At 40.0% G+C, this 26,026-nt stretch overlaps 1 protein-coding gene across 1 annotated transcript; it reads right to left on the bottom strand.

The window, feature by feature from the left end:
- Positions 1–14,028: 14,028 nt before the first annotated feature.
- Positions 14,029–25,914, bottom strand: LOC137394601 (leucine-rich repeat-containing protein 56-like). Its single transcript, XM_068081336.1, has 12 exons — positions 25,803–25,914; positions 24,445–24,620; positions 23,784–23,932; positions 23,270–23,449; positions 22,655–22,769; positions 20,279–20,480; positions 19,907–20,056; positions 19,220–19,371; positions 18,968–19,062; positions 18,254–18,474; positions 14,540–14,675; positions 14,029–14,378 (listed from the first exon to the last, which is right to left on the bottom strand). The coding sequence occupies exons 2-12, from the start codon at positions 24,586–24,588 to the stop codon at positions 14,180–14,182; spliced, it is 1,743 nt and encodes a 580-aa protein (XP_067937437.1). The 5' UTR covers positions 24,589–24,620; positions 25,803–25,914; the 3' UTR covers positions 14,029–14,179.
- Positions 25,915–26,026: the final 112 nt, after the last annotated feature.

The raw sequence follows: 26,026 nt of genomic DNA, 5'->3' as shown, positions 1-26,026 counted from the left end.
TCGACTTGGTGGGCTTCCTCCCCACCACTCTGAGAGGCAATTAGTAGATCTTAGTGCTCTTGGATCATTTTACTCGATGGCAGGGTGCCATTGCCATCCCGGAGGCCATGGCTACTGTGGTGGCCAGTAGCTTTGATGAAAGGGTGTTCTGCTACCTGGGGCTTCCAGAGCAAATCCATACAGACCAAAGCACTCAATTTGAGAGCCACCTGATCGAAGAACTCTGCCAGCTCTAGAAGGTGAGCAAGACGCGCACTACTTCCTACCATTCCCAGACAAATGAGATTATAGAAAGAAAAAATAGAGGCTTAGGCCATGAGAGCTATGTTGTTAGCACGAGGACAGGAGGAATTAAATGAACTTCTGCCCTAGCTCATGTGGGCATAGCAAGGCACCCCCACACCGTGACAGGTGAGACAGCAAATTTTATTATGTTTGGCAGGGAGTTGCGTCTGCCTGATCAGTTGGAATGCCAACCCCCTCCCATGGAGATTAAATCTGCCAGCGAATACGTGCTGCAGAGACAGCAGAGGCTGGAAAAGGAGCACGAGGCTCTCAGGGAGGCACAGATGGAAACTCGGCAAGCAGACCCAGAAGAATGACCGCTGTTCGCACCTGGGGATTGGGTGTGGTTTGCAAACAGGCTGCGGCGAAGGGGGCAAACGCTAAGCTACAAGCTAAATTCGTGAGCCCTTACCAAGTCAGAACTGCCTGGCCTAACCACACCTATGTGATGGAAAGACAAGGCCAGACCTTGACTCAACACGAGTCTAGGTTAAAACCCTATCATGCTTGCCCGAAAAACCTTGGACGTGCTCCAGCAACGTTTGAGCCTCGAAAGGGGCCAAATATGAAAGGGGCCAGGATGACTCGGCTATCATGAAAATACCAACTACCACAAATGAGTCCAGCTATTAAGCTCGATGAAATGGGAAAGGCAACTCCACAGGCCAACACAGAAAATGAAAACTTGCACGATGGTTCGAACTCCGAACCTCCTGCAACACACCCCAAAGCAAAACTGGAGAGGAGATAAACCCCTCTTCTCTAAAAAGCCCCGGGGAGTTAGATGCAGACCTTGACTCCGGACACCTAGCGATGTCCTTTCAGGCCAAAGAAAATCCCATCACTACCACAGAAAAGCCAAACAACCGTTCATCCCGTATTAGACAGAAGCCGGAACGATACGGTGATTGGATTTACCAAACAACAGAAGATGCAAGAGAATACGGAGTTCTAGTAATAACCGGAGCCACCCGCCTAAAAACAGACAAGCCACAAACCAGACGACCCAGGATCCTAGCCACTAGACCACTAGATCATCAGTTATCCGCTGCCAATATACAATCGATTAGTCAAGAAATTACCCGCCTTGAACGTTATGTTGAGCAGCTTGAGATGTGGGCTCGCCTGGTTACTCCACCCTTTTGTTTTAATTAAACACAGTCTCTAATAGAGAGGAGTGTGTGGTAGACGCCGGGCCATGACTTTCTGTTTACGCATTATTCTTATAAGTACTCCTACATATCTTGCATGTCATGTTTGCTCTTTTTATTGTATATTGTATCATTAATAATATGTTCGTTTATACTCTATCGCTATTGTGTTTTGCCTTTGTTTATATTGTATCGCTATTGTATTGTTAGTTTATTATAACCATGCCAACGTACTAGCGACTCCATTTATTTTTATTGTTAGTCGGTTTTTCTCACTCGGTTCCATTATCTGGAACGGGTAAACTAATGTATATAAAGGAAGAGTGCTTGATAAGAGAGCAGAGCAGTAGTTGCAAGCTCCTCAACTAAAAGACTTTCTTTTTTTTTAAACGAACGAAAAACCATACTAGTTCTTTCTTCTTTATACAACATTCTAGGTCGTGCCAAAGTAAAGGCCGGCAAATTCCTTTACAAAATGTCTTCAAGATCAAACGGTTTGTCAGCAATGCCACATAAATCAAGGTGAGCGAGGTCATGCGGTGAAAACCTGGCACGTGTTGGCTGTGTGGCACCATCACAAGCATACGGAGATGCTGACAGCATGTCTTACAGCACTTCACCAGCTTTGTGTGTCCCTGTCGGTGGCAGCAAGCCTCACACAATCAGGTCATGTCACATCGGAGGGCACATAGAAGTGGCGAGTGAAAAAGTGCCATCTACCTCGATGGCCAGTACAAATGAACGATCTTCTTGAAAGTGAGAAAATAGCTTGCCGACCTTCAGCTTAAGCCCTGTACCCCATCCTGACTATGGCTTGCTGGCTCCAAAAGGAGCCGGAAGTCAAATCGATCAGAGTGGATAAGCATGGGCCTAGGGCTTTGGCATAGCCAAAGCCAACTTGACGATTTAGAGTCATCTCTGTCTTCCCGTGCCATTCTGGATGAATTGAGCAGCCGGATTGGCCCGTGCATAGCCGTGCTACCAAGCGCATCAGACAGGACCCTACTCCGACAAGGCCTGAGTCACGCTTGGACCGACTTATTCGAATATTAGGATGCCCACCGCTGGCCAGCCAGTGCAACGCCGCCAGGAGGAGCTAGTCCAGCAGCTTTTGAAGATTAGGCGATGCTGGCAGGAGCTGGCCATGCGAACCTTTGCCCTGATCAGATTTAAGAGACTGGGAGAATGCAACCGAGTCTTTAAAAAATCGGAGGTTCGTCGCTTCGAGTACGGAGCTCGGTTGCACTAGGTAATATCTCCTTCTGAAGGTGAGTGGGTGGCCCTCAGGGCCCTCACTGGAGGAAAGTGTGGGGGCTGATCGTCAGGCTCAGGGCCGAGTGAAGGAGGAAGACAGAAAATTCTAGGACCAATGCCAGGACCAAGCCAAACTCCGACTCAGCAGACAACACGGCCCTTGTTAGAGCCTCCGGTCGGTCAAATGGTCAGTTACTGAGTTGGCTCTACAACCAATGAGCGAGGCTTGCCTTCTCACAAAGACTATATAAGAGGATGCAGAAGCGACAGATGGGAGAGCACATGGAAGCCTCACATCGTACAGTTTACTGTTTGTTTATTGCATCTGTTAAATTTTACTCTTATATATATTTGAGAAATATATACTTATTGCTTTATACTCAAGTGGTTTGATTCTTGTGGAGCAGTTAAGGAACACGGCATTTTCCTTTACAATACTTCAGTATTTTGCAGGTTAATTTATAGGCATCCATTAATAGATTAGAGCGGCTCTGCTAGACTTGCTCAAAATCCAACTCATCCGCTTCTTAAATTGAGTGATAAGAGTGTAGAGTAACTCAGCTATTGTAGCTGACTTAGCAACTAATAAGCTATTGTCAGAGTTGGGGACACCTTTAAACATAATATGGAAACAGCAATACCTGACCTTCCATATGAATAGCTCTATTAGATGTTTGGAATTTCAGTATATAGTCTGAACACTTTATTCTATTGCATCACTTGTACTTAAAAAAACATTTTTAAACCCACATAAACAAATCTCATTGTCTGCCTGTCTGTCCAGTTTTAGCAATAAAGTTTTGATAATGAAAATCCACTTCGCAGGAGATTTGATCGTGAAACTTCCAGCTCTGTAAGCATCGAGCTTATTCATTAAACTATGGCGTTAAACTGAGCATAGCAAACGATAATGATGAAGATATTCATAACCTTGGTTAAAATAGTCATTAACAACATTGCCTCACACGTACCGACTACCAGCAGCTGGACTCACTAGGTGAATACTCGACGTTGCACGGGTAATAAAAGCACCTTACAAACAGCTGCATGTAATGTAGTGTGAAAGTGATGAGTAGGTAATGAAATGTAATATTTATAAGTTGTGTTTTTATTGCCTGTTCAACGCAAGGCAGCTAGTACAAACACACAGAATGCCATCTGTGTTCAGCCATATCTGCAATTATCCATTTTACATTGACACTTAGCATCTTTCCATCCTTGCTCAAAGAACCTGTATTTTAAGGACCATTTTTTTTAACTTTCTGAGATAGACCTTCATAAGTTACTTACAATATAAGCATGGAATTAGTTTATTGAATCTCGTCACTTACTGAATGAATCACGAGCTTTCAAACAGTCAAAGTAGAGATCCAAATTTTGCAGAGGAGATGAGTCCTCTCTATCCCATTGCGTGTAATTTCGAACTATTTCCATTAGGTCGGGGGCTGCATCCTGATTTAACTGTGCACATCAAAGCGGCGATGGGTAAACTTTGTTGAAAGTGAGTCCATCGAGGTGGTATTTTTGCTAGCACCTTGCAGTCAATGTGACAGCCATAGGATAGTGCGATCAGACAACTGCTGAAGAGCAGCAACAACAGTGTGCGTGTCATAGCTTTACAGATAAGTTGCTTGACAACAATCACCAAGCCTTCTTTCTTGCATTCGCCAAACCTGATAGAAACCAATAATTTATTGTTATTATATTCACTACCTCCAACTGGTTTTAAAATGAAGTGCTTTGTTTGTGCTAATAACTTCTGTTCACATTTACACCCGTTGAGCTCAGTCATTTAATAGAACTTACAGGTAAATATACTTAGTGCATACCTTCATTCTTCTAAGCTTGTGCTGCTGATCATGTGCATTAGACATTTGTTCAGTTTGAAAAAGCTTTACAAACATTAACTCCACTGACGTATCTCATTACTTGTACAGTCATAGTATAATTATCAATTTCTCTTATGTAAAATCATGTGAAAATCATACAACTTATTAAGTCTTAAGACTAATCACAATATAAACCAGCCAAGTCAGGGCTATCTGCAGGGAATGAAATTGATAGAGAGAACTTGCCAATGATAAATTATAATTATAAATCATATTTTGCTACACACTATATTATACATTGAAGTGCTGGCTCTGAATCTAGCATGTTTCTACATATAACATACATGTATAAGCGACAACCAAGCACAAATTTTGGTACCTAGTCTAAGAGCATACACATGCCTCTAGCAGTCTATAGTTTAGTGCGTGTCTCCACGTGTTACTAATGCAAGGCTTTCACTTGTCAGATCAGCAATTGTGTTACTCTCTTCGGATTCAATATTTTCTGTGCTAGCAGGAAGTTGTATTTTCTTCAGTCGTGGAAGCCAATACTGTAAGCGAGGCCAAAAGGTTCTTGAGCGCACAGAAACGTAATAATTTGTGGAAATATATCTCTTGAATATTTCATTGCGATCTCCAAATTTAACCTTTTCCCGAAGTTTGATGAGCACAAGAAAGCGTTTCTGGGTAGCTGAGCGATCGTGGTTGTAGGCATGAAAAAAGTCGCTCATGGCATTCCTGTTGTCAACAAAACTCTGAGAGATCACGACGATGACACGGTGAGTTTTAGAGAAAGCTTGTGCCATCTCTTCAGCAGTTGATGCACCTATTGTAAAGTCTCGATCTGGTACGCATGTTCTGTAGCCTGATTTCTCGAGCCCCGCTAGCAAGGTGTTGATAACCCAACTCTCGTCTTCTCGGCTGTACATCAGATATGCATCATGTTCTTTTCCCTCATCTTCAATTTGTTTATCAAATGGATGCCAGTTGAGCTTTTCAAAGAGCAGTACTTTAATCTCAAACTCATAGATGTAGCAGGCAATGGACACCATGATAACTGCAACCACTGTAAAACCTAGACCTAATATGGTACCGAGGTAGAGTAGTATACCTTGACACACAAAGTCCTTTTCCTCCATCTGGACAATGGGATAGACTGTAACACAGAGAACAATTAACAGCAGAGTCATGGAAATTATTACTATTGTCTATTGGGAGGTGTCGCACTCAACAAGATGATACTATACTTGAAGTTGTCCCACCTAAAATGATGCTTTTAATTTGGGAGTCATCCCACCCAATAAAATGCTGTTAAATTGGGAGTTATCTTATCCAATAAGATGCTATCACGTAGTGAGATCCTAGCCAATATATGTCTAAGGTCTAAGAGAAGACAACCAGAAACATAATTTCATCGGATACATTAGATGCTTTGAAGTAAGTGGTTGTTGGGTGATGCTTCTGTCACCGACTTCATGTAATTCCTAGTTCATGCGCGGTCTTTACTTACGGCAACTCTGACAGGGGCAATAACAACAATAATGATCATATTGACAATGGGTGATTGTGATAGCTATAGTGACTGCAATAACCATCACACAAATAACAACAATAATACCCGGAACAATGGCAGCAAAGATGTCAAAATAGTCACTGCTATAAAAATGGTTGCAAAAATGATAATAAATGAAAATATTGATGATCTAAAATGATAAATGCCAGCAAAAGGGCTCAACGTTTGATGTCTAATAATAAACCTATTATAAAACCCTCTTTTATTTAAAGACTAGGTGAATGCCCAGTGTTGCACGGGTAATAAAAAAGTTGTTAGTGGCAGGTAATGTAGTTGCCATTGACTACCATTCATGAGACGAGAAAACTTACGTTGGTGCTGGCAATGCATAGAGATAGCATTTTGAATCACTTTGCTGTTCTTCTGCAGCCAAGACTTCATCCAGAATGCAGTGCAATCGCATTTCAGCTTGTTGCCAGATATGGATAGATTTGTATATTTACGGTCTTGTATTGACATTGGCAGATATTCGATGTTGTTGTATGCCAGATACAAATGTGATACGTTCTTGAGACATCTCAAGAATGTATCAGTTTCAGAGGTATATTTAGCAGTCAGTTCATTGTGTTGTAGATTCAGCTTGTTGGTGTGTTGTAACCATTTATAACCTGGTTCGTTGCAAGGAGGATATGATACAATTTGGTTCTGCTCAAGACTAACTATTAGCTGGCCCTCGTCACTTGGTACCGGAAGATACTTTGGGAAAGTCTTCATATGTCTATAAGTGCAATCAACAATTATGTCTGAGGTAGAAGCGCCTCTGTAACAATTACAATCAGGATGGCAGGTTAGGTTGGAACTAAAGCATACAAAGTTTTTTGCTGGCATATGCAGAAAAGGACGAATCGGGAAATCAGGGTCCAAAATATGGTTAACTTTACATGTCCAAGTTAAAAAGTTATTTGCACTCAGAAGAAGTACATGAGGGTAGGAGGAGTTCTTAATCATCGCCTTGGCTTCTTCTCTGCCAATAAATTCTTTGAGATAGAAGAGGCTACAGTCACAGTCCATGGCATAGTCAAGATTTATTTGCAGAAAGCTAAGGAATGCAGCAAGTTGTCTCTTATTTTCTCTAAGAATATATTAGAGTTGGCCAGTCGTTACAGCTACATAAAGTGAAATAGTGTAACCTCTTCACAGGATAAAATAATGTCAAATGAATTCTATGTAATTTAACATGAGTATTCTATAGCAAAAAAACCTAAGGCATGCATAAACAGACAGAATGAACCAACTGCTGTCCATTGATATATTTTACATGTACTTGATGGTACTTACGATGACCACGAGTTATTGAACTTAATTGTTTTCACTTTATTGCCCGCGAGACTAAAAGTGGTTTGAGCGGTTTGGTGCATGCCCCCAACTTTAATTCGGCTGTAGGGTTGACCATAGTAGGCCAGGGGCTCAACCATGGCCATCTTAATCGGATCAAATTGAGCGACAGTGTTCATAAGGTTTTTCAAAGATATCTCATTCATTCGACAATCGCATGCATATAAGTTGGGCAGAGTGAAACAGTCTGCTGGAAGATCCTTCAATCTGTTCCACCTAAGGTCAACCATAACCAAGCTGAGAGAATATATTGGCAAAGTCTGGTGTTCCATGTGGGAAATATTATTGTCATGAATATAACGTTTCTCAAGAGACTTGAGCTTGCTAAATAATCCGGCACCCAAACTTTGTATAGCATTTCTATCTAGGTCAAGAACCTTCAGTCTGACAAGGTCATCAAATAAGCCAGTTTGTACTTCCTTTAATTTGCAATCAGCCGCATGAAGAACTTCAAGAGACTCAAGCCTGTCAAAAATTCCATGTTGGAACTTTACGATGTCATTTCTAGAGAGGTCAAGTATCTGAAGAGTAGATAACTCTGTAGAAGAAGGTGTAAAACAGTCTGAGGGAATGTTTCGTAGTGCATTCCGACCAAGTATGATTACATTTAGTGGTCGATGGAATGGACAAAAGTTGCTTACATTTAGTCCAATGTTGTTGACAATTGCATATGAACGAGAAAATATTCCACGTAATTCCAGGTGATTTTTATCATTTGGAAGTTCCTGGTTGAGACGGGACTCTGACATATTCAGAGGTAGTTTCTTGTTTTTCTGGTCCCATGGGAAACTTAGATTTGACTCAGTATCTTGAGGGTAAACTCCTCCTAAGGAAAGAGTTTGAAGATGTGGAAAGATTAGTTGAAGCAGAGATGGTTGGTAAGTAATTGTACCATGGTCACAATAAACTCTATTCGCTGTGATACTTTCGCTGTAACACTGTACTTGTAAGCTTCCCACGCTCTTCATTGACACATTTTCATATGGCAGAATATTGTGTAAACTGAGTTTGATAGTAGAATTTAAAATATTGATCGATATGAACCCAACGTCAGACAAGCCGGGTAATGGATTGCTTGTTGTTTCTTGTACAAATAAAGGCTGTGAGGTGAGAATCATCTCTACTTCAAGGAGAGAGTATAACTCTCCGACATGGCTGATATCTGTCCAAGATGTGTTGCAGTCTCGTAGCCGTAGTGCAAGAATAATAGAAAGATTAGCAGAATTAGTGGCATCAAAATCTACAATGGTAAAAGGAAGTTTAGTCACGTATGTCTTCAGTTTTTTAGGTTATAACACTGATCCTACATAGGAAAAACAGCTATACGTGATAATGTAGTCGCGCCTTCCAATATTCAGCTCAACAGAGCAGAGGTTATCTTAAATCCGAAAAATTTAGTAGACATTAAATTGGTTAAGTAATAGACTGCCACTACTATTGCAACTAGTACACTGTTACTATAACAACTAGTACACTGTTACTATAGCTACTAGTATACTGCTACTATAACAACTAGTACACCGTTACTATAACAACTAGTACACTGTTACTATAACAACTAGTACGCTGTTACTATAACAACTAGTACACTGTTACTATAGCAACTTGTACACTGTTACTATAACAACTAGTACACTGTTACTATAACAACTAGTACACTGTTACTATAACAACTAGTACACTGATACTATAACAACTAGTACACTGTTACTATAACAACTAGTACACTGTTACTATAACAACTAGTATGCTGTTACTATAACAACTAGTGCACTGTTACTATAACAACCAGTACACTGATACTATAACAACTAGTACACTGTTACTATAACAACACATACACTGTTACTATAACAACTAGTACACTGTTACTATAACAACTAGTACGCTGTTACTATAACAACTAGTACACTGTTACTATAGCAACTTGTACACTGTTACTATAACAACTAGTACACTGTTACTATAACAACTAGTACACTGTTACTATAACAACTAGTACACTGATACTATAACAACTAGTACACTGTTACTATAACAACTAGTACACTGTTACTATAACAACTAGTATGCTGTTACTATAACAACTAGTACACTGTTACTATAGCAACTTGTACACTGTTACTATAACAACTAGTACACTGATACTATAACAACTAGTACACTGTTACTATAACAACTAGTGCACTGTTACTATAACAACCAGTACACTGATACTATAACAACTAGTACACTGTTACTATAACAACTAGTACACTGTTACTATAACAACTAGTACACTGATACTATAACAACTAGTACACTGATACTATAACAACTACTACACTGTTACTATAACAACGAGTACACTGTTACTATAACAACTAGTACACTGTTATTATAACAACTAGTACACTATTACTATAACAACTACTACGCTGTTACTATAACAACGAGTACACTGTTACTATAACAACTAGTACACTGTTACTATAACAACTACTACACTGTTACTATAACAACGAGTACACTGTTACTATAACAACTAGTACACTGTTACTATAACAACACATACACTGTTACTATAACAACACGTACACTGTTACTATAACAACTAGTACACTGTTACTATAACAACACGTACACTGTTACTATAACAACTAGTACGCTGTTACTATAACAACTATTACCGTTTGAATTCTTTGATTTTCAAGCCTCACTTGACGTTTACGCGACCCTTCCTTCACTATTACTCGACCCTTACTCAACAAACAGTGTTTTTATAGGGATTTTTTGCAAAGAAGCATTGACTAGCCTAAGCTCTCGAGAGACTCTGCTAGACTTAATCAAAATCCAACTCATCAGCTTCTATTGTAGCTGACTTATCAACTAACAAGCTCTTTTCAGGGTTGATGACACCTCTAAACGTAACATGAAAACGTCAATCACTGACCATCCATGCGATTAGCTCTATGAGTTGTTGTTTGACATTTTAGTACATGATCTAAACAATTTATTTCTGTTATTATCAACATTTCCTTGACACTCAGCACGTTTCCAACCCAAATAAGCTCAAATAACCTGTATTTTAAGGACCATTTTTTTAATTCTCAGAGATAGACCTGCCTAACTTGCCGAAAATATAAGCATAGAATTAGTTTATTGAATCTCGTCACTTACTGAATGAATCACGAGCTTTCAAACAGTCGAAGTAAAGATCCAAACTCTGCAGAGGAGACGAGTCATCCCGATCCCATCGCGTGTAATTTCGAACTATCTCCATTAGGTCAAGGCTGCATCCTGATTCAACTGTGCACATCAAAGCGGTGATAGGCACCCTTTGATTAGAGTGAGTCCAGCGGGGAGGTACTTTTGCCAGCGCCTCACAGTCAATGTGACCGCCATAGGATAGTGAGATCAGACAACTGCTGAGGAGCAGCAACAACAGATTTTGTATCATTCCACAACTCTATTGCAAGCTCATGTTGCTATCACTATTACTCTTTATAGAAGTACATCTCGTTGAAGTATTAGTAACACTAGTGATTGCAGTAAGGAAGCGTAGGCTGTCTGTGTGTCAATATCCAACCCTTAAAGATAAGGTCGCTTTTCTTACGATCACCAATCAAGTCTATCAGCGGTCATCTAGATGTATTTATTGCTACATCTTAGCAGGTTTTATCAAACACACTACAAGCGATACACAACAGATAACGCTGACACACTAGCTTGAAGAAAATGGTTGTAGAGTTGCTCTATTGGTACTTGCAAGGAACAAAGGAGACTTCCAAGTACCAGCTAGATGACATCAGTGCTGTATAAAGAGAGGGCACTAATAGGTAATAGCCGCAAAGAAGGCTCTATCTTTCTTTCCCCTTAATGATATACTATCGGTACTACCTATGCTCTTGGCTTCATCAACTTTTAGCAACTGCTGTGACCTCAGACATCAATGCAGCTTCGGGTCCACAACTCCCAACAACAAAAAGAGCTCGTTCACTGAAAATACGTACAATTGAGATCCTTTGCAAGCTGTGGACTGCCACTAATGATATTGGAGTTCACAGCGAAAGAGTCTAGTTCAGTTTCTAGCCCTAGTGGGGATATTTCATGACCCTATTACTATATTTTATGGCCCTAGATGAGATATTCTATTTTGTGAAACTAGGTGTCCAGTCATTAATAGATATTGTTTCTCATTCACCCTTAATCTTACTTGTCACACACAGACTTACACACACATGCACACGACAAACACGGTAACAAATAGTCACACAATATACATCTTTTTGGAGGCTAACAATCAACTAGTGCAGAGTTATATCATCTCTTCTTCTCGGTGTGTGATGAGAGAAGAAGATAAGAAGCCTACACAAGATTCTCCATTTTTGGTAACAAACTGCAGTGTGATTGCAGAATTTTTTGGGTGAAGTCTTGGCTACAGAAGAATAGCAAAATGATCGCAAGCGTTCTTACTACACACTGTCAGGATCAAGATGAGGTGTCTTCTCTCAACTTGTTAATTGACTCGCCCTTGAACTTTTTGCTTTCTCAACAACTACTATAACTAAAAAGAAAATCACTAGCTGTATTAGGGTATTGCTAGTGTATTGCCAGGATGATAAGAGTTTTGTAATCAGCACCTTTTTATCAGGGCTCGAGAGATCAAGCTACAAGCGTAAAACTTTACAATAGGTGCATCAGCTGCTGAAAAGATTACACTGGCTTTTTCTAAATCTCACCGTGTCATCGTTGTGATTTCTCAGTTTTGTCGACAACCCAAATGTCATGAGTGACGTCTTTCATGTCTACAACCACGATTGCTCAGCTAGCCAGAAACGCTTTCTTGTACACTAATGCTCCTAAATCTTATCAATTCATTCTGCTATGTGTATATCTGAATAGAAAACTTCTAGGTCTCACTGACCTTTGCAGGTCTCACTTACCTTTGCAGGTCTCACTTACCTTTGCAGGTCTCACTTACCTTTGAAGGTCTCACTTACCTTTGCAGGTCTCACTTACCTTTGCAGGTCTCACTTACCTTTGCAGGTCTCACTTACCTTTGCAGGTCTCACTTACCTTTGCATGTTTTTGTCAACCATGTAAGAAGCTGAACAATTGAGAGGCTTGTACAAGCCTCGCAATGGTATTACGCCTCATTCATTTAGTAAAACAGCAATGCAAAACCAACTTTAATTATATAGTACTGATGCCAGAAGGTGTCCTTTACGAGCACCGCTAAAAGCTTTAGAGACAGTTGTAATAAGGGGATCTCACACCATCCCTCAGACCTACAGGTAATAGCCTGAATACTGGAGAGAAAGAGAGGGAGAGAGTGAGAAAGAGAGTGAGAAAGAGAGTGAGAGTGGGAGAGAGAGTGGGAGAGAGAGTGGGAGAGAGAGTGGGAGAGAGAGAGTGGGAGAGAGAGTGGGAGAGAGAGTGGGAGAGAGAGAGTGGGAGAGAGAGAGTGGGAGAGAGAGAGTGGGAGAGAGAGAGTGGGAGAGAGAGAGAGTGGGAGAGAGAGAGTGGGAGAGAGAGAGTGGGAGAGAGAGAGTGGGAGAGAGAGAGTGGGAGAGAGAGAGTGGGAGAGAGAGTGGGACAGAGAGTGGGAGAGAGAGTGGGAGAGAGAGAGTGGGAGAGAGAGAGAGTGGGAGAGAGAGAGTGGGAGAGAGAGAGCGGGAGAGAAAGAGAGTGGGAGAAAGAGTGGGAGAGAGAGTGGGAGAGAGAGTGGGAGAGAGAGTGGGAGAGAGAGAGTGGGAGAGAGAGTGGGAGAGAGAGTGGGAGAGAGAGAGTGGGAGAGAGAGAGTGGGAGAGAGAGAGTGGGAGAGAGAGAGTGGGAGAGAGAGAGTGGGAGAGAGAGAGAGTGGGAGAGAGAGAGTGGGAGAGAGAGAGCGGGAGAGAAAGAGAGTGGGAGAAAGAGTGGGAGAGAGAGTGGGAGAGAGAGTGGGAGAGAGAGTGGGAGAGAGAGAGTGGGAGAGAGAGAGTGGGAGAGAGAGAGTGGGAGAGAGAGTGGGAGAGAGAGTGGGAGAGAGAGAGTGGGAGAGAGAGTGGGAGAGAGAGAGTGGGAGAGAGAGTGGGACAGAGAGTGGGAGAGAGAGTGGGAGAGAGAGAGTGGGAGAGAGAGAGAGTGGGAGAGAGAGAGTGGGAGAGAGAGTGGGACAGAGAGTGGGAGAGAGAGTGGGAGAGAGAGAGTGGGAGAGAGAGAGAGTGGGAGAGAGAGAGTGGGAGAGAGAGAGCGGGAGAGAAAGAGAGTGGGAGAGAGGAAAAGTGGGAGAGAGGGGGAGTGGGAGAGAGGGGGAGTGGGAGAGAGGGGGAGTGGGAGAGAGGAGGACTGGGAGAGAGGGGGAGTGGGAGAGAGGGAGAGAGAGAGACTAGACACACTCCGTGTTCCCAATTCTAGTCATCCAAATAGCGGATGAGCTTTATGGTTATGAACAATATAGTAACAACAGACTCACTCCTCTGTCCTGACACTCATTTATTTTTTGTGTTTTATAGTTTAAAATTAAATATATTAAATAGAGAAAAACTTTAAATAACAAATATTCCCATGCTAGGCCTGACAGTCACATTGTATGGCAAGGGAACCAAATTGAGCTTTCTGCTAAAGACGTGGCCTAGCTATAGATTCATACATGAGCGTAAAAAGTGGATACCAATTCCAGGCCTAAATTCAGAAGAGCCTATACATAATATGCTGTACACTTGGATGAAACATTTATCACAGCACTAAACTTCCTGTACAAAACAAGATTGCGAAGCGTCAAAAGATTTCACTTAGGAACTGTTGGTCTCGAGGGCAGGCAGCTTAGTTTGTGGTGCTTTAGGGCAGAGGATGAGAATACTGCTGCTCGCGCAGTTCTTGATGATCTGTCAATGACAGGCTTTTCAGGACTGTTAATGTCAGCACGCACTATGATTGGCTGGCCAGATGGAGGTAATGCTTTCGGCTCATTCTTATTCACAGGTGACCTACAATTAGTAAGGAATGCAATAGGCTTGTGAACATCTAGGGCATTCTAGGCGATTAACACGAAAGAACAATGAAAACACTTTCAACTGGTCAGAGGTGAAGAACACGATGTCCATTGTGACAGCTAGTAGTTTGTATTGCCAAGCAATGCAGATGCTACCTGAAACTCCTGGTGGCTGGCATCGGCCCTGAAATGGGACGAAACTCATCGTCTTCAGCAGTCACCGATGAGCCAGCTGTTTGAGACTCAGTGGGTATCTTATACCGTCTCATCCTAGAGCGTGAGGCTATTGCAACTACAACATGTCCGTCAAGACACTGATACTGCCCTTGGACAGCAACACCATGGTTGGTTGTACAGTATGGGTATACAGTACGGTGATGCAGTATAGTGATACAGTACAGCCATACAGTACAGTCATCAAGTACAGTCACACTGTGATACAGCTAGTTTATCAAGCGACATCGACTGCTAATAAAAGATAACAAAGATTTTATATACTCTAAGCAATACTATGTTGGAGCCAGTGAGAACTGTGAGTAGATGTTTTGTTCAGCAAGTTGATTATTATAAGTAGACAGCAATGATACTTCGTTACTATGCAAGCAGGAGGTTTCAAAAACTAAATGATAAAATTTAACAGAACAAATTTTTTCTATGGCAAGTTTAGGAAGTGATTCCCAGTTGGTCCAAGATTTGACCAGCTACATTTGTATCAAAAGAAACAATGACTAAATAGGCTGAATGAGTGTAAAAAATCTTGTGTGGCAATCATGCACCTGCAAGAACTTGTCAAGAGCCTTCAAGTAATAGTCACATTTCTGTAGAAACTAGTCACACATCTGCCAACATTTGTTACACCCCTGCAAGTGCATGTCATATGCTTACAGATGCTAGTTGCACCTGTAGGTACTAGTCAAAAATTCGTGGATACTAATCGTACACCTGCAGGTACTAGTCATACATTCGTGGATACTAATCGCACACCTGTGGGTACTAGTCATACATTCGTGGGTACTAATCGCACACCTGCCGGTACTAGTCATACATTCGTAGATACTAATCGCACACCTGCAGGTACTAGTCATACATTCGTGGATACTAATCGCACACCTTCAGGTACTAGTCATACATTCGTGGATACTAATCGCACACCTGCCGGTACTAGTCATACATTAGTGCAGGGGCGCTCAACAGGCGGCCCTGGGGCCGGATGCGGCCCTCAGCCTGATTTTATGCGGCCCCCCAGAGACTTTACCAATTTAAAATTTTTATACTGAATTTTCTGCCCAAGTTCAGGCCCTAACTTAGCAGAAATGTAGGCCAATTGTAACCACACTTTCTGACCATGTTAACAGCTATGCTATGACTCTTGGAAAACTCCTTCCCTTGCATCACTTTTTTCTTCCTGTCTGATATTACTGCACATGTGGGTAAAATCCCCAGTTTTTAGGGAATTTCCCTAACTGACCTGCTAACTGTTGGTTTATATATCGGTTCATTCATTTAAACACAAGCATGGCAAGTAAAAGGAAGATAGACAAAGAGGGCAGAGAATTTAATAACGATTGGAAATTAAGCTATTTTGTGAAACACCACTCTGTAAATCAGGCTGTCTGCGTAATTTGCAACCAAATTATAGCAGTTCTCAAAGAATATAATATTCGACGGCATTATACTACTCGCCATGCACAACAGTATGACCAGCGCAGTGGCCGAGAGAGAGCAGAGAAGTATGAAACACTGTCAAAAAATCTCGCATCACAGCAGCGCTTGTTCACCCGCTACACTGAAATCGGTGAAAAGGCTACAAAGTGTAGTTTGGTGATAGCTAACAAAATTGGCCAGAGGCAGCTGCCATTTCAACATGGAGAGTTTGCAAAAGAGGTAAGTTTATCTCTATTTCATCAATATGCTGAATATTACCGGTTCTTGTTTGGGTACCATTTATATGTGTATTATATTTGCATGCATTTTATGTTTTATTTAAATTTTATCAGCATATTCAACAGCACATGAAAGTATTGTTATTTACTATTGTATTGTAGGAACTGACAGCATTTGTGGAAGAGTTTTGCCCCGACAAGAAAGAAGCACTAGAGAGCATCTCTTTATCAAGACACACAGTAATTAGAAGGATTGAAACATTGAGTAAGGACATTGAGCGCAAACTCAAAGAGGTTGCAAGCAATTTTATCTACTTTAGCATTGCGCTTGATGAGAGTACAGATAATTCAGACATAGCATAACTTGCCATCATGGTCAGAGGTATTGATGATCAGTTCAGCATCACAGAGGATTTTCTCACAATGAGCAGCCTTCACGGCACCACAACTGGTCAAGACATATTCGACAACCTGCTCAAAGAACTTAAAGATTTCAATCTACCACCTGAGAAGTTATCAGGGATATGCACTGATGGTGCGCCGGCAATAACTGGAGAACACACAGGCTTAATTGGCTTGCTGTTGAAGTCCAGAGTGTGGAATGTCCCTCCTATCGTGTACCACTGCATCATTCACCAGGAAAATTTAGGAGCACAGCACCTTAAGATGGGACATGTCATGGAATTGGTTGTATCCAGAGTAAACTACATAAGGGCTCGAGCTTTGAGGCACCGCCAGTTCAAAGAGATGCTGAAGGAGATTGAAGCAGAATTTCAAGACGTGACATATTATTGTAAAGTGAGATGGCTCAGTAGTGCAAAAACACTTCGTCGGTTTCTCAGTCTTTCAGATCCCATCAATACTTTCATGAGAGGCAAAGGATGTAACCATGAAGAATTCAGAAATGTGGCATGGATAAATGATCTTGCTTTCCTGGCAGACATTACTGAGCATATGGCGGATCTCAACCGCAAACTGCAGGGAAAGCAGCAGCATGTATCATCTCTGTGGAGCCATATAACAGCTTTCCGGTGTAAATTAAATCTGTGGGTCGGTCAACTTCAAAATGGAAACTGCACACATTTTAAGAGCCTGCTGGAGCGACAACAGAGTGTTGAAAATCATGTCAGTGCAGAGCCATATGCAAAGCTCCTGTCTGGCCTTGCTGCTGAATTTGGCAGAAGGTTTGCTCAATTTGATGGCACTTGCATGAATATCAACATCTTTGAAGACCCATTCTCAGTCGACGCAGAAGAAGCACCTGCTCCTCTGCAAATGGAACTGATTGATATTCAAGCTGACAAAAGGCTGAGCCAGCATCACAACAGCCATGAACTTGTAGAATTTTACCGTGATTTTCTTCCAAAACAAAGATTTCCAGGCCTATACAAACATGCTTTACTCATGGGCAGTTTGTTTGGCTCGACTTATCTATGCGAGCAGTTCTTCAGCCGTATGAAGCATACCAAAAATAAATACAGGACAACTATCACTGATGAACACTTGACCCAGCAACTAAGACTGGCTTCCTCAGCTACCCAGCCTGACATTGATAGAATAGTCAGAGAAAAGCAATGCCAAGTATCACACTGAAATATCTAATTACATGTTTTAGTGTTTGTAACTGTCCATGAAATGTTCAATTTATGTACCTGTACATGTATATCTCATTTACTTTAGTTGTACAATTTATTTTACTAACCTAAATAAAGTTTACTGTAAATAGCACTGTAAATCTTAATTAATCAGTTCACGGAACTCTGTGTGCAAACAAGGAGTATAGCAACTTTGACCTAACTTATGTAGATGTAATCTCGGCCCCCTGCCTACAGATAATTTTTCATATTGGCCCTCACTATGAAAAGGTTGAGCACCCCTGCATTAGTGGATACTAATCGCACACTTGCAGGTACTAGTCATACACTCGTGGATACTAATCGCACACCTGCAGTTACTAGTCATACATTCGTGTATACTAATCGCACACCTGCAGGTACTAGTCTTGTAGCCTGAGGGTTTGCGGAGACACTAGTATCTGTTGGGGACAGTTGAGGCTCCTCATCACTAGGCTGAGTATCTTGCCGAGAGACAAAGCCTTGGTCCTCCTCATCCTGTTCTTCATTATCACTTGTTTCAGACACTGGGTCTTCATCATGGTCTATTGTCAGCACATTAGGGGCTCTTGACACCTCTAGTTTTTTGTGAACGCTGTCAATGGTATCCCACTTATCAGCAATTTATTTTCCCAGAATGCATAAATTAGAGTGAATTACTGGTTCATTGAAAACATTAGCTTTAAGTAGTTTAAAATCATTTTTATAGAAAGACAGCTCTATGAGTAAAAGAAAAAGAGGAAACTAATGCTACGCTATTTCAAATATTCCAAGTCGTTTCCTCGCTGCACATAAAAGAGCAAACAACTCAACCCTGTAAAAGCAATATATTCTAAGAGTTCATCTTCTGGAGCGGAAATGAGAGTTTATTTTTTCTGCTTTCGTCTAACTGGGCCTTGCCTTGACTAGTTCACCGTTGCATATAGGCCTCATCATCACCTCCTTTGTGTTGTTATATTTATTGTTCATTATTAGAAATTAAGTATACACTCTTATGTTAACAACCATGTGATGTGTTTATTACTTCAATTTGTTGTTCTACTTTCGTATTGATGAAATAAACAAACAAACAAGCGTTACTGGCATACCTTTCATTTCTCAGCCTCCATTCCTTCAATTCATCCAGCAGGCTATCTTCTTCATCTTCAGCTACTGGATATGAGTGCTCAGGCTTATGTTTAAACTAGGAAAAACCGATAACATGCTAAAAAGTGACTTAATTGTGGCAAGAGAATGCTATGGCAAGACAATGTAACGTTACCTTGTAACAAAGCCAATGCAAACTAATTGTAGCAATTAGGTTGACACCATTCAGTTGATGTATATCTAAAGTGACATACCTTTTCAAATATAGTATTTGTTTTGGAGTGATCATGCATCGGACCGGGAAGCCTTTTTCTTTGTCGAAGAGCACGTGCAGGGTTGCCACAAACAAGAGAGCCAGCAGTAAGATCTGACGCGTCGGTTACAGGATCAGCCACAGTTCCAGAATCTGATACAAAAACAGCGATTAAATACAAAGTCACAGTAGAAGCCTGTTGTTAGTCAAACATTGATCGGTTTAAAACGATAAGTTACGACAAATCTGCTCTGCCTATCAAGTTGACTTATAAATGACCATAAGACAAGTGGTCTAACTTATCCGCTACAACTCAACCTCAGCATTTCCTGGCTTCAGCAACTTTTGAATAAATAATCAATCGTAGGCTGAATAAAAAGTGGAAAGAATAATGAGAAATACTAGCAAAGTACACATGGGAGGGCAACTCACAGGATTAACAAATGGAAACTCGTACCTTACCTTGGCTTCCTTATAGCCTGCTTACACATTCATAGTACATATATATTTGCTTCCTGACCACAGCAATAAGCAGCCACAACCAATCACAGTACTCACACTAGCAACCACATCCAATCAGATTTTAATTATATGCAACCATAACAAAATAAAGGTAAAATATTTCTGCTGATGATCAGCCACAGTATGCTGTGACACGGGAAAGTTCAGCTCTACAAGTATGACTGACCAGAAGAAGCTGGTCTCTGTGAGGTCTTTGGTCGAGCCTCAGAAGATGTACCAATAATCCTAGCAGTGCCGAGACGTTTCATTGCTGAGGTAGGCCGGAGAGAGGTTCCTGGTCTATAACCAGTTGTAGGCCTGATCGGCACTGCTGTTGCTACAAGATGTGCAGTTAAATTCTATAACTCGGTGCGCATGTTAACTTCATGATCTGATATAAATCTCTGCATCTCGCAGATACTCACCACTTATACTAATTTAGTTGTGGCTTTGGCACACAGGCTACGTTAACTGAAGTTTTTTAATGCGGTTAATGCTAGGCTTGATGCGGTGATAAGAATGAAAACTAAACTGGTATGAATAAGAAGTAGAAGAAAGCCACCTATAGTCTCTGTATCCTCCGTGCTTTCCAGAGATCCTATTGTTCCATCTATTTGAAGTTCTTCTAGAAAATGCCAATCACTATCAAATGTTGCAGAGGGTGTGACAACCCTGCAGTCTTCAGCAACCATTGGCTGGTCATCTAATATTTGCAGGCTTGGTATTGTCTTTGATATGATCCTCCTGTAGTCATATCCTTGCTGAGAAAAAAATAAATGGGCCCTTAGTTATTTAAAGTTTCAACTACCGGTAATAAACACAGGATATGGTGAAGTTTTTGGAGTTTAATACTGTACAAGCAAGCACTTGCTCTGCTAAACAAACTATCACCATCTTCAAGAAAACATAGCATCCTGCCAAATGCTGGTAATTAAACCTGGAAGCAAATATATGAATAAAATCAAACAGCAGGTGAAATATGAGTCTTCACAAGAGGCAATTGCTCAACAATGGCAGTTTTATTTCTGCTGCAACACATTTCATATTCATAGCTGATACTCTGACTTGAGCTCACTTAAAAACTGTGCGTTAATTTTTAATCAGCTTATACATGTAAATATAATAAATGCCACTTTATATTTCAAAGGAATTACATTTATTGTGCTATGTATAAGCCTTAGCTCTCATTTTCAACCCATTTAACTCACTGTTCCATAGGATCAGAAACAGGAGCATTAACTAGAATTTTGGGTTAAAAATAAACAAAATTAGAGCGAATAACCAAACGACTGAGAGATTTGTTATGGCTAACCTAACGGCGCCGCATTGTCTATATTTTAGCTCGAGGGTGCTAGCTTTACATAATAACCACTAGAATACAGCAAATATATGGTATCTGCCCGTATAAGTTTTATAATTTGTTTTTGTCAGCGAGTTGCGTAAAGCCAAGGTGTATCCTGATGTGTACGCAAACCTCTACATTGATCAGGAGTGGTAAGAGGCAAAATATCTAGAATGCATGTGGTCATCGTTCATAATTGGACAAAGTGCTAGAATTATCTTCTCTATGCTGTTTCCATATCGATCTGTTTTTCATGTTTCATTTTATAACTCGCAAGAGGAGATTAAAACAAACTTAATCCTTAAATCCTTCAAACCCCTAATTTCAATTCAATGAACCACTTTCCAATTATTCTCTGTTGCTTCCTTATAAACTTTGAACTTGGTGAGTCTTTAATACTTGTTATAACTACAGATAAAGTTAATAGCTACATATTTATACATCTGTATGTCTAGTTGCCAATGCAGTGGTAAGTAGTGATAAGCCTTAATACTATGGCCAATAAGACAACAAGCGTGACAGCAAGCCAATACGATAACAAGCGTGTAACTAAAGACCAATAGAAGATTAAGGACAACAAAAAGTAATATTCAGCAAATTTGGCAGATTTATTTATGGGCCATCAGCATTTAGGAGGAGCACATGAGAGAAAGGAAAGGGGAGAACGAGGAGGAAGAGCGAGAAGAGAGAGCAAAGGGGAAAAGTGAGAAATGTAAATGAGAAGGGAGAGTGAGAAGGGAGAGTGAGAAGGGAGAGTGAGAAGGGAGAGTGAGAAGGAAGAGTGAGAAGGGAGAGTGAGAAGGGAGAGTGAGAAGGGAGAGTGAGAAGGGAGAGTGAGGAGAGCAACAAGGATATTAGCTAACCCTGTGTCAACAGTGGACTAAACAACGCTGAACAATTTTGGCTCATGGCTCCATATTCTGAATCCTGTGAAACTAAGAACACTGACGTTTCTATTTATACATAGTTTATGAAATCAATAATAAAATGTGAAAAGTAGCCCTGATCATCAAATGTTCTTGTTGTGTTTTCTCAGTTATTGACAAAGATATTTGACAGATCAATAGCGTAAACTGTATTACAGCCACAGCACTGGATACGTCAATCATGTATATTGCATATTTCGGCCATGTAGGCCTACATGTCATATGTCAGCATTGTATCATATATACTTTGATGATATACACTGTATATACCAGTCGAATACATTGTATATAACAGCAATGCATGCTGTGTAAATCAGTCATACACCATTACATACATTAGCCACATATACACATCACATATATCAACTATGTACATTTCATATATGTGTACCTTTTTAACCCTTACTGCTCTAGCAGCGCTCGTGAATATATGCTCAAATATTTATACGATGTACTGTGAAACTCTCATTTTGCAGTTTTCTTAATGAGTGTCACGAGGGGCAACCATCTTTGGAATTATCCTTTCCTTTCCTGAGTGACCCTAATCTTAGCTACATTTATTTAATGCTAGACAAAAATTGGATATATCAACAAAAAAATGGGCAGAGTTTAAAAAAGATTAAATTTAAAAGAGGTTTATCAGCGATTAAATAAATCTTATACTCACCGATGTTTGGCCTGGCTGAGGAGCCAGACATATTGGGTTTCCTTCCAAGGTAAGATTCTTCATATTTGAGCAAAGGGAGAGGAATTCAATCTGATACGCGTCACTAATATTGTTTCTACAAATACATAAGTCATTTTTTATTATTCATCATTAATAACTAATATCATTGAGTTTGGATTTTGGTTCTAGGTCTAGAAAATAAAGCATATGCAGCTTCAAAAACAATGATATAAATGTCAATTGGGCTGGAGATGACAATTCCACAAGTCTTTGTCAGATCCTTATTCAGACTAATAGCCCTGCTGTTAGAGGAATTATCTAGCAGCAATGAAGCACGTGCGAGTTACCAACCTAAATTTTGAGAGATAAAAACCACTCAAGAAATCAACTAGGTAACTTATAATGTCGTCACAGAAGATAAGCATGCAATATTGTTAAGAGGTCATTCACAGAAAATGACCCTACAAAAATAAACAAAAAATCATGCAACATTCACACAGCATTTACAGTTATAGATACTATTTATAATTATCCAACAACTTTAAACTATTCAAAGGTTTTTTAGAAAGCGTTTATTATAACATCAAGGCAAATGATGGCTAGTGGTATACCCACCCCTCTAGATCCAATATCTCTATACTGGTCATCATGCTAAGAGGGCTAAGCTCTGCAATATCATTATATGCTAAGTAGAGTTCCTTAAGATTTGGCATGGCAGTTACTCCATCCAGGTCTTCAAGATTGCACCGAGGCATCCATAAAATGCGCAAGACAGAAAAAGACGAGCCGATATCCCTGCATAAACCATAAACACTCAGAATGCTATTACAGAGATAACATTTGATGGAATTCATTGGATTGATTGGCTAGGTCAATTCATTCTGCATGCCTTGAATTCTACGGCTCTAGCTGATTGCCTTCTCCAGGTACAATATCTGATGAAAGACGAAGAATAAGGCTCTTTGTATGTAAACAATAACAAAATCCGCTCATTGCACTGATCAATCTTGTAAATTGTTGTTAGACCTTAAGTCCAGTAATACTAGTTATTAGGTAAATCACACAAGAGACTTGACCTTCACCGTGTAGTAGGTTAAGAGTCAGCAATGGATAGATCTTGGCAGCCTACCTTACAGAACTGATTATACTATTGTTCAATTTGAGTTGAGAAAGATTCGGAAGAAGAGCACCAAAATTGCCAAGGCTAGTTTCAGACGTATCAACCCTCATCTCCAGATATTTGACCTCTTCAAGATCCTCTATACCAGTCAGAGCTCGCTGAAATGAATGTGTCACAAGATCTAACATATCTACTGAATGCAATCAAACAAAATACACTTACCAGTATCTTAAGAGAATCGCTACAAATAGCCTGAGTTCTTGCATAACACTTGATTTTGCGTTAACATAAATTTTGGGTAGTTTGTTTAGCTAGTCGTAAATGTGTAAGCGTTTAGGTATACTCATACAGTGCGTGTGCCAGTATACTGCGAAAGGTAAGTTCATTAGATAACTTCATACAGATCATTATAAATGTGTATACTATTATAGATGTGTGTACTAGTATAGATGTGTGTACTAGTATAGATGTGTGTACCAGTATGAATGTGTGTACTAGTATAGATGAGTGTACCAGTATAGATGTGTGTACCAGTATGAATGTGTGTACTAGTATAGATGAGTGTACCAGTATAGATGTTTGTACCAGTATAGATGTTTGTACCAGTATAGATGTGAGTCCCAGTATAGATGTGCACCAGTATAAATGTACCAGGTAATTGTTCGCTTACAAGTTTTCTAGGAGAAAGAAATTCTTCAATAAGCAGTTCTGTCTCATCAACTGCAACTGGTGAAGGATTGATTTTGTCTAGATGATGCTCTGTGACATGCACACCAGCAGTGCTGGGTCGGTCTCTATATCTTGGCTCACTCATTACATCTTCAATGTTTAGCCACAGACGTGGAACTGCATAATAATAGGTATGCAATAAGGTGTGTATAAATAGCTATCTCTCTGAGTGTGGTAAAAGGAAAACCAAAAGTGCATGCTATGGAGGCAGTCATGCCGTGCTGCTAGTCAATAATGAAACTGATAGGTTTTTCAGTGCAAATAAAGCAAACCTGGTCAAAAGCTTTTGTTGTTGATAAATAATTAGAGATAAATAGTTTACTAAACATGAATAACCAATAAGAGTTGGAAAGCTTCATACCAATCAATCCTTCAGGAATGTCAGCTGTAGAATTACATAATTACTTCAAATGCTAACAGATCTAAAGGAATAATGTCTATATTTATGCTGTAGATAAATAGATTTTATCATGTCATGATAATTTTGTTTTATTTTTCTAAGGGTGCTTAATTAGTTTATCAAAATGTATTCAGGCCCAAATCATTTCTATGAAAATCTTATACTGACGCCGAAAGTGATAATCCAATTTCAAAATTAGCCCTGTCGAATGCCATATTAGAACAAATAAGCAGGTAGTTTAGGGGGTTAAAAAATGCTGTCATAAAATAGTGGTCTTTTCGTGGGATTAGACATGATTGCTAAACTTCAGCAAATAATAAAAGCAACAATAAAAAAGTACACATAACATTATTATTACATTTGACTAAAGTTTTGCATTACTTGACTATCATTGCGATAGTCAACACCCAGGCCTGCCAACCCAAGAGTGGGGCAATGCGTGAGATTTGGTTTTGGGGCAATTGATGTATGAATAATAGTATATATAAAATTGCGGAAATTGGGGCAAAAATCTCAAGCATTTTCATTTTTTCTTTGGGGTGATTGCGTGAGTCTCACGCCCAATGCGTGAGAGTTGGCAGGTATGTCAACACCTCAAAAAATTCGTTTTTGGTTCTGCATAGTAAGATTGGGTATGTAACAACTTAAATATTTCTAATTATTATACAAGGTTCCAATATACTATGCTAACTATTATAATTTAAATATTAGTAACTATTTACCAGTTGACCTTAAATTGTGTATATGTATATAAAATATACTCGAAGAGCAGCTAGTTACTCAAAGGCAGTGCCTACCTCAAAGGTATTTTGCCGTTTTAACAATTGAGCATTGATAATTTTGGTGTTAGAACTAGTTAAACTAAGTTGAAAATTATAAACATATCCTTTCCAACTCACTTTTATATTCCAGCTTTACAAAGGCTTTCCAACGCTGATAAAAGCGTCGGAAACTGCTGCAATATCTTACAGGTCTCAAGAAAAGGTTTCGTTAGCAACGCATGATGCCTTCGCCATATTTTGAGCGGTTCAGCAATATCCTGCTCCGCTAAGTAATATTAAAAACAATTAATAAAAAATAATTGAAAATTAAACAAAAAATTTGTTTGTATTAATTGTATAAT

The sequence above is a fragment of the Watersipora subatra genome, chromosome 4, assembly GCF_963576615.1.
Source record: "Watersipora subatra chromosome 4, tzWatSuba1.1, whole genome shotgun sequence".
NCBI lineage: Eukaryota > Metazoa > Bryozoa > Gymnolaemata > Cheilostomatida > Watersiporidae > Watersipora > Watersipora subatra.
Note: the sequence above shows the minus strand (reverse complement) of the source record. Positions and strands in the feature narration are given on the sequence as shown.